This window comes from Halichoerus grypus, chromosome 7 (assembly GCF_964656455.1).
Source record: "Halichoerus grypus chromosome 7, mHalGry1.hap1.1, whole genome shotgun sequence".
Taxonomy (NCBI): domain Eukaryota; kingdom Metazoa; phylum Chordata; class Mammalia; order Carnivora; family Phocidae; genus Halichoerus; species Halichoerus grypus.
In genome coordinates this window covers 108,774,091-108,784,550 of record NC_135718.1, presented here as the reverse complement: position 1 = coordinate 108,784,550, position 10,460 = coordinate 108,774,091, and the positions used below count along the sequence as shown (strand labels likewise).

General features: G+C 38.5%; 1 protein-coding gene across 1 annotated transcript in view; it reads right to left on the bottom strand.

Moving 5' to 3' along the window:
* Positions 1-2,800: 2,800 nt before the first annotated feature.
* The window catches only part of TDRD5 (tudor domain containing 5), a 100,852-nt gene continuing 93,192 nt past the window's right edge, over positions 2,801-10,460 (bottom strand). The window contains exons 16-17 of the mRNA XM_036120958.2: positions 7,817-8,027; positions 2,801-3,418 (exon numbers count right to left, since the gene is read on the bottom strand). Of these exons, the coding sequence (XP_035976851.2) occupies positions 3,153-3,418; positions 7,817-8,027 (477 nt within the window). The 3' untranslated portion in view covers positions 2,801-3,152. The remainder of the gene's footprint in view (positions 3,419-7,816; positions 8,028-10,460) is intronic.

Sequence of the window (10,460 nt, the reverse complement as noted above, 5' to 3'; positions counted from 1 at the left end):
AATCTCTCTCCCCTCCAACACCAGGGGTTTGCTCAGCTATCAGAACCACCATTCTTTTGGACTTATCTACCAAACTATGTCTTCTGGCACCAAATCATTTAAACTACACAAGACAGAGTTGCAATATTTTCCTGTGGAAAGAGTGCTAAGAGTCGGCCCATAAGGCAATTTAAGGCATGTGACCATACATGAGTCAGTCTTTCTAGGGTTCAAATTTCTTCATCTAAGGTCCCCTTTAGATTAAAACTGTAATTCTAAGTCTTCAGGTTAGACAGAATCTGACTATAGGCAGAAGCCTCTAGTTATCCCTACGCCTTGAAATGGGCAACTGGCATCTCAGCTGTGAGAGTCAGAGGGTGGGTACAGGCAGAGCTGACTGCAGCTGCAAGGGCCCCTCTCTTGATATCCCATGATGTGTTTTTAGACGGGAGACGAGTATTGGCTACAAGCCACTGGATTTAAAACCTGAGTGGCTATTAGTAAAGCTACTCCTCCTTCCATCCCTAAAGAGTTTATAACCAGGATTTTCCTTTATGTTCTCATCCCCATTCCCTCTCACACACTCAAGCTCCCACTTCGCAGTCAACACTTCTTGGGGAACTCCATTACTTCTGATGGATCCTTAACAAAAATATGGGGAGGGGGACTGTTGTATGTATAACACATGTCAACCCATCTTTGTACAATTAACTTAACCCTAAACTGCAGAGCATCTACCTATCTTTTTAACATTTCTTATTACTATTCCTGCCCATATACATGAATCTATTTACTCAAGTTCAAATGATCTAGTACATTTTTTTTTTTTTTTTTTGATGCTTTGGGCTATTTTAGTTAACTACCAAGCAAAACCCACCTTATGGGAGAAGGTAGGTAAATAAATTGGTAGATCGGCTGTCAAAGCCAAGTAGTCAAAATATGTCCAAGCCTCTCAGAGGTTCATTCTTCACTCTTCTCACTCAGGATGTTAACTATTAATTTATAAATAGGCCTCTTTCAAAGTGTATTGACACTCATGAGTTTGAGATGCCTCTGTCTAAAATGATTGTCTATCTGGCCATTTGCAAATGGATGGGATTACAATGAGCCTTATTAGCACACTGATTCCATAACCCCCATCTAACTGGCAAAGTATAAAATTAGTTGCTGTCAGGTTACCCAGCATTGGCAGAGTTCCTCCTGGTAGCTCATGCTATTACAGAGAGAGTTATAGTATGACCTACTAAATATGTAAATATTACCAGATTCACTTTGCCCCAACCCAATGACTGCCCATCTGGAGAAGTGAAGTATATTACTCAAACCTGGCTTCTTTAAAGGAAGAATTCTAAGAAGCATATTCCAAAATGAATTTTCTTCTTTAGAAACAAGTTGTAGGTAATTACCTAAACCTACATGAAAAACAGAACTTTTCCAATTCGTAACATAGTTGATTATCATAAATGATATTTAACTGTCCTATATTTAACTGTTCATTGACCCTTCATATAACTTTCCAGCTGTCTTCTCCAATAAAGATGTCTGATATAAAATCACAAAAACCCAAATGGGAACCTGTTCTTTCTGTTGGATCAACTATCAGTGGTGTTTTCAGATTACCTTTTTTTGTTGTTAATTAGAATATCATCATTCTTACAGATATACTGGAATTTAAGGTGAATCTGGATTTTTAAATTTTATTGTATTAAATATGTTTTCTCTAAGGTTTTTTTTTTTTTTAATTTTTATTTATTTTTTGACAGAGAGAGCCAGCGAGAGAGGGAACACAAGCAGGGGGAGTGGGAGAGGGAGAAGCAGGCTTCCCTGCTGAGCAAGGAGCCCAATGCGGGGCTCGATCCCAGGACCCTGGGATCATGACCTGAGCCGAAGGCAGACGCTAAACGGCTGAGCCACCCAGGTGCCCCCCTCTCTAAGGTTTTTAAACCAAAGCACATCAGTAGTTAGAGACTCAGGGTTTAACTTTGTTTCATGATTGCTTAATTCTAAGAAAGAAGTTTCAGTCAGTTATAGTCTAAATTTAAATGTACTTCATATTTAATATCATCTCACCCCCTTCCTCAGTGGATATTTTGCTGATTAAGTTGTTGAGATGAGGAGAAATCCCTTACTGTAGAAAGAGAGAAAGGAAGTAGGGGCCAGCTCTGCCATGTAATGCTGAAACAGGAGGCCTTAGAGAAGGGGTCTGGAAGGTGAGAATCGAGTTATATTCGGCACACACGTATTTCACAGCTCTTTCTCAGATTTTACTTCAAGAAATGCGTCTGTATTCAATTTTTTTAAATTTGGGGATAAGTCCAGTATTTTACCACAAAGAACTTAAAACTAGTACCACTCATATTCTTTAATTTCACCTTTCGGTCTCTTGTTTATTCTTGATAGTTCATACCTTTAGCCATAAGGTGTTTCACACAATTTGACTTCAGAGAACACCATGTCCCACAGATGCTTAAACGCTGAAGCTCCTGGGAACTGTGAGGCCTACAGAGACGGTGCAGGCAAGTTTCAACAACCAGTCTCTAGAATTTTGTTATTAGTCTTCAGGAAACTGTACTGAAAGACTACTTACATTTTTTTAAATGTGCAAGTGTTTACATGACCAAAGCTTTAGGATGTGAATTTTCTGACTGATTCTAGCATTTCAAAGAAATAATAATGGTAAGAATTGGAGGCCTGAATTATCTCTATGATATAGAAAATTTCAAATGAAAAAGAAAAAGCAGCCTTTACAATTCAGACATCCTTTTTCTGGAAATAAGAATCTGAGATAATTTTTGTCTTACTAAATATGGATCACAAAACATTAGTTTTTCAGTTTTCATTTATCAGTCATGATATGTACAAGAAAAACATTTATAGAAACACACACACACACAGAAACAACAAAAAATAAAAATTCCTTTAAACTACTACATTAAGGTGAACAAACTTATACGGAATAAGAAACACTGTCAATAAAAATTAAAACATTAAATATCAATACTTACACAACAAAGTGCACTGTTTGCAAAATAAAGCTAACATACGATCACACAGAAAAACAAAGGCATCAACTATCAAAATACTGTTTTGTCTCAATACCTCCTCATTTTGGCCTTGGGAAATCACCAAGCCCTAAAGCACCTGGCTTATTATTTTCTCCCCTCCTCCCTCCCTCATGCTTCCATCCTTTTCACACTGGGGTACCAGTGTAAGAGGCTCCTGGAGGTGGCTAACCGTGCAGCAGCCCCTAAGGCCGCAGTGGCTGTGCTCCGAGGGATGTAGAGCTTCTGGGAAATCTGGTGCTCAGGAGACAAGATCAAAGAGAGCTGGTCCAGGGCTCCGGGACTCTTGTCTTTGAATACGGGACTCTTGTCTTTGAATACTGTAATAGCATGGCTACTAGAGAAATCATTCTTTAGGCTCTCTGAAGAGCTCTCCACTGAAAAAGAAAGAAAACACAAGTCTTTTCAAGGGGTTCTCACACTCATTGCCTTCTCTTTCCCATTCTAGATCTTTACTAGTGTGTGTGACAATCATTTTCTTTAGGTGGTGACATTTTCTGTTACAATTAGAGAGGATGAGACTCAGAAATCAGTCAACAAATGGAAAGGAAATGAGAATGGGGAATTGAGATGAAATAAATCCTTGTCAGAATGAGGGGGCGAAAAGAGAGGAAAAAAGGTACTTATGAACAGGGAAGGGAAAAATTTCTTTCTAGGACATCAGAAATTGGATAGAATTCCAATTCCAGGGAGGAGTCCTGAAGCTCTCCTATTTCCTTCCAGCAGAGAGCACAATGGTGTCCCACAGGTGTTTTCTATTGCCAAAGTGGTTTCAATTTGAGTGTACCAGTGTAAAAACAAAACTGACCAAGATGTTTGTAAGAAGTCCCAAAAACAGGTTATCAGCCATAAAATAAATTCCTGAGGAATTAGTGCCAGAAGTTCCAAACAGCCAAGGAAGGGGATGCTAGGCATTGTCACACGTATACTCTAGACCATGAACACTTTATTACCTGCCTACAATGAAAGAAGGAGCTTTTGCCAGCATCTAAGCCAACACACTGCTTCTTTCAAGAAAATTCTGCTTTAGTTAAAAAAAAAAAAAAAAAATGCAGATGAGCTAAATAATGTGCTAATGTGTTGTCCATCATCACAAACACTTTGCAGACTGGTACCAATATGATTACATTTTGAAAAGTACTGCTCTAGACCTTAAAAACACAGATTTCAAAAAATCTAGAGAAAACACGGACATAATCCAGTACTTTATTCATCTTTGCATTTTTAGCAACTAACATAGTAGCATGTGGTATATGTTCCATACATTTGTGATGAATTATATTCAAGGAGAATTTGACAGGGTATTCCAAAAAATAAAACTCTGATCATAAAGCTATAATTAATGCTCACTAGAGGAAAAGAGCTGGTGAGTTCTAATAAAATAAAGTTTTACACAGTTTTGGTGAGCTCAGATTTTAAAAGGTATAAATACATGAAAGCAGGGACACATGATCAAAGAATTTAAAAGAGTAGCAAAACTTCTGCTTCCAGATCTGATGTTAATTCAACAGTGATTGAAAAACGACCCCTCCTGCTTTAAACAACTGGAAAACTGGGCAGAATGTCTGAAACAGTAGCAGATTCATACACTGAACAACAAGCATGCAAGGCAGTGATCCCTAAGACAAGGGAAACGAATGAAGTAAGTGCTACAACGACCTTAGCTCCTGCTGGAATAGTTTCTAGGCTTCAGTACAAGAAGGAAGAAGCCAAACTGAGCCTGGAGATCTTAGTGGGTTGAAAAGACAGAGTTTGGAATTCAAGAAGGCCAAGGTGCCTAGAATTTGTGGGAAAAAGTACAAGAGAAGAGGCAGCTAGAAATCTAGCTAGACAAGAACACTTGCAGTAACCTCTGAGATCAGCCATAGCAACTTCTTTCTAGATATGTCTGCAGAGGCAAGGGAAACAAAAGCAAAAATAAACTATTGGGACTTCATCAAAATAAAAAGCTTCTGCACAGCAAAGGTATAAACAATCAACAAAACTAAATAAGGCAACCTACGGAATGGGAGAAGATATTTGCAAATGACATCTCTGATAAAGGATTAGTATCCAAAATATATAAAGACCTTCTACAACTCAGCACCCAAAAAACAAATAACCCAATTAAAAAATGGGCAAAAGGCATGAATAGACATTTTTCCAAAGAAGACATACAGATGGCAAACAGACATATGAAAAGATGCTCATCATCACTGATCATCAGGGAAATGTAAATCAAAATACAATGCAATATCATCTCACACCTGTCAGAATGACTAAAATCAACAATACACAAAACAACAGGTGTTGACAAGGATGTGGAGAAAGGGGAATCCTCTTGTACTGTTGGTGGGAATGTAAACTGATGCAGCCACTCTGGAAAACAGTATGGAGGTTCTTCAAAAAGTTAAAAATAGAACTACCCTATGATCCAGCAATTGTACTACTAGGTATTTACCCAAAGAATACAAAAATACAAACTCAAAGGATACATGCACCCTGATGTTTATAGCAGCATTATCAACAATAGCCAGATTATGGAAACAGCCCAAGTGTCCATTGACTGATGAAAGGATAAAGAAGAGGTGATATATATATAAAAACACACACATATATACATACAATGGAATATTACTCAGCCATAAAAAAGAATGAAATCTTCCGTTTGTGATAACACGGATGGAGCTTGAGAGTATTATGAGAAGTGAAATCAGTCTGCAGGAGAAAGACATATACCATACGATTTCACTCATATGTGAAGTTTGAGAAATAAAACAAATGAGCATGGGAGAGAAAAGAGAGAAGCAAACCAAGAAATAGACTCAACTATAGAGAACAAACTGATGGTCACCAGAGGGGAGGTGGGTGGAGGATGGGTAAAATACATGATGGGGATTGAGGAGTGCACTTGTTGTAATGAGCACTGGGTGATGTATGGAAGTGCTGAATCACTAAAGTGTACACCTGAAAGCAGTATTATACTGTATGTTAATTATACTGGAATTTAAATAAAAACTTAAAAAAAAAAAAAAAAAAAAGAACTGTAACGTTACCAGAAGCAGGGGAGGGCAGGTATTGAATAGGTGATGGGGATTAAGGAGGCACTTGTGGAGATGAGCATCAGGTGATGTATGGAATTGTTGAACCACTATATTGTACACCTGAAACTAATATTACAATGTACAAAAAAAATCCCAATAAAAATTTAGCAGGCTTTGTGTACATTTATGTTAATTCTAAAATTCATATGGAAAATGACCTAAAATGGCCAAAACAATTTGAAAAAGAACAAAACTGTATGATTTCAAGACATACAAAGCCACACTAATCAAGGCAGTGGTATAAAGCCATATAAACCAATAAAACATAATAGGAAGTGCAGAAATAGACCCTCACATATACAGCCTACTGACTTCTGACAAAGACAGCAAGGCAGTTTAAAAAAGGACAGTCTTTTCAACAAATGGTGCTAGAACAACTGAATATTTATATGCAATCAAAATAAACATTGATCCTTACATCATAATATTAATGCAAACCATAACTCAAAAATTAACAAATTGGATCACAGATCTAATTTTAAGACCTAAAACTACAGAACTTTTCATAAGAAAAAGAGCAAATCAGTTACTTGGGTTAGGAAAGATTTCTAAATAGGACACAAAAAGCTCAAACTTTCTATTAAGAAAAAAATCAATCAGACTTCATCAAAATGAAAACTTTTGCTCTTCCAAAGATGCTGCTAAGGAAGTCACACACTTAAAATATTTGTGAGATATATATCACATACATATAGATGTATATATCTGACAAAGCTTTTTGTCCAGAATAAAGAATTTTTACAAATCAATGAAAAGACGATAATCCAATAAAAAATGAGCAAATATTTGAACATGTAAGTTCACTAAAGAAGATTTACAGATTGCATATAAGCACATGAAAAGATGGTCAACCTCACTGGCAAACAGGGAAATATAAATTAAAACCACAATAAGATACCACTACACATGCACTAGAATAGCAAAATTTTAAAAGATTGGTAATATCATTTGTTGGCAAGGAGATGGAGCAATCAGATTTCATGTAATCCTGTGTGAATCAAAAATGGAAGAGCCACTTTGGAAAACGTTTTGGCAGTTCTTAAAAAGTTAATCGTGCAGTGATCACGTGACCCAGCAATTTCACTCCTTGGTACGTACTGACTATGGCTACACAGAGAGCTGTGTGTGTGACTGTTCACGGCAGCTTTATTCATAAAGGCCCAAATCTGTTCATCTGATGAAGAGATATCCATACAACTGGGTGCCACTTAGCAACAAATAAGAACTTTTGACACTGGCAACAACATAAATCAGTCTCTAAAACATCATGCTCAGTGAAAAAGGTCAGACTTAAAAACCATGTTAAGGCATGACTCTATGAAATTCTAGAAAAGAGAAAGTAACATGCGGGAACCAGCAAGCAAGGGGAGGGAATGACTGCAGAGGGAAGCAAAGAACTGGTGGAGTTGTTCTAGGTCACGACTGTGGTGGCAGCAAGACTGTATACATGTGTCAAAACTCACAGAACCATCTATTCAAAACTGACAAATTCTACTGTATGTAAAACAGACGGCCCCCGACCAAACTGCACATAAAAAGAGGAGTGGCAAATAGAAGGGACAACTGAGCTCAGTAAGGACTTGAGACCAAGGCTAAAGTCAGCAATTTTTCAAGGTAGGTTCTGAAAAAATCAATGCAGGCTTTTTAGCAGGATGACAAACCACTGTGTTTGTCAATTAAATGTAAAGCTACCTGAACCAGAGCGTTTTTCTGGAGGATCAAGCACCGGAGGCGTTGCATTAAGGGCTGCTGAGGACAGCTGAACGGGCTTGGCCGGAGTCTGGACACTGCTGGCCTCGGGCTGGCTCCCTTCCGCTGACTGCTGCGACCGAATCAGAGAGATGTAGAACTCCTCCAACTTGGGCAATGTGGAAGAATCCGAAGAACTCTCTAGGTTTGGCTGCTGCAGTATGAGAAAAATAGGGCAAAAGCATGAAAAGTAGTTGTTAGTGTAACAGGAAGAATTAACCCTGTTTTGGTTCCTTAGTTACAGAGACAAATATTTTTCATATCGGAATACCACTACTCACTTTTAAGAACCTAGTTCCTCTCTAGAAAAAAACAGTCCTTTTCTAACTTAGTGACCATCAATTCAATTCAAGAAACATTTATTGAACACACATTATGAGCAAACACGGTGCTGAAAGCGGCCACACAGAGCTGCGGAAGGGCGGCGGGAAAGGCGAGAGAAGGCGGCAAGTGCTCATGTCCGGCACACGGCCAGGCTACCTGCACGTGCTTCTTCATTCAAACCTCAGTACGACCGCTCTAGCTTCGGGGTTCTGTCGTCCTCACCATGGGCCCTTTCACTTAGCAGAACGCTTTTCACAAGAGGCGAAGCTATCCAGTGTTAACCAGGAGATGACAAAGCAGAGATGGGAACTCAGCCCAGTCCCTGTTCTCACCATCTCCCAGTAAGACAGGATCCCTGTCCCCAAGCTCACAGCCCTCAGTTGGAGAAACAGTGTGTGTCCTGCAGCCAGCCATGAATGGAGGCCTGGCCCGCATTCTGCAGTGTGAACACACCGAGAGAACATAAACTAGTTAAAGGAAGCCTCCTGAGAAGAAGAGACAAAATGGAGTACTAAGAACCAGGGTTTGAGAAAAAAAGATGAACATCCCCTATGGAGACTAAACTGGACTTAAGTGAATAGAATATCAAATTTTAACCATGAGATCCTATGTCCTACCGTACAGTCATTGCTGAAGCAGATACCATCTCTGGTAACTTAGCATTCACCTTCTGTGATGGTAACTGGCATTAATATGACTAGAGCCAGCCCTACCCCGACTAGGCTGCCAACAGTCTGGGATCTGCCCTGAGTGAACTGAACCAGTAATTATACAAACAGAAAAGGTAGCTTTGTATGTTCTTCAGCCTCATATGTAGTAGACATCTAGTATCAGTTGGCATTCCCTTTTTGTTCCATAACAAAAAAAAAAATCCTGCTCATTTTCAAACATGGCTGGCATGAATGCAGTTATACAATTATGCAGTATACAAAGGGCTATGTGGGTAGCCTTTTTTGACAGCAAAAATGAAACTCACATTTCAGATTAGCTATACTGGCCACACAATATGCTACTTCAGGAAATCAAAGATGCAGATTCAAATTTTTACTTGGCTTATGCAATTCATGTGTGTTTTAGTTACCCTGTAAGTTTATTCTCAGAATGAGGCTAAGCATTAGTGAGTTCTTTCAATAAGGCTCCAAAGGCAGGTAAATATTTATATGATAAATTTTCAGAGCTGAAAAGATCACTATCTAAATCGGTCTTTGCCAATGGACAAACTGAGGCTCCAAAAGGTAACTTGTGCCAACCTGTAGATTTGAGTCTGTGGTGAGGCTAAGCCGTAGATTGCAGACCAGCCAGACCAAGTGTTTTTTACACTATGTCCCGCTGTCTATTTTCAGTAGTTTAACAAAAATTGAAATCAGAAACAAATTTTTGAGGCTATATCCTTTTTCTTTCCTCTTAAATATGATTTTGAAGATGCATTGTTAAAACATATTTAAGATGCATTCTGATAGCTTATTCTGAAAAGAAAAAAAAAAAAAACACAGGTGAATGCTTTCTAAATTTGTATGACACTCTGACAGCAACTGCCCGCAGGCAACTTGAGCATTTAATTGACAGTCAAGGTTCTTTCTCCGAAGAGTGTTCTCCAGCCTTGCTGCTCAAAGTGTATGACACTTTGTATGTCAGAGTGTCACCAACCAGCAGCATCACCCGGGAGCTTGCTAGATATGCAGAACCTGTGTCCCCATCCCAAATTACTCAGATCCTGCAGCTTCACAAGATTCTTAAGGGATGTGTAAGCACATTATACTTTGAGAAGCATCACACTACCAGATTCAGCTCTCTGTAGTTATCAATGACTGCCTCCGTCATAGTTATCTGAAAATTCACCTCATGGAACTAGAGGTAAATGACAGACTTTCAAGAAACATGATTAACATATGTAATCAAAAGCATAGCCCCAAACCCCAATAACATATATCTTCACACCCACAAGGATGGCTATGACTTAAAAAAAAAATAGATATAACAAGTACTGGCAAAGACATGGAAAAATTGGAACACTCTTATATGGCCAGTGGGAATGTCTATTTAGGAAAGTCTGGCAATTCCTCAAAACATTAAACAAAGAGTTACCATATGACCCAGCAATTCCACTCCTAGGGTACATACCCTCATAAAATTTAAAACGTGTCTCCATAAAAACATGTACATGAATGTCACAGCAACATTATTCATAATAGCAAAAAACTGAAAATAACTCAAATATCCATCAGCTGATGAATGGATAAACAAAATGTGGTCTATCCATACA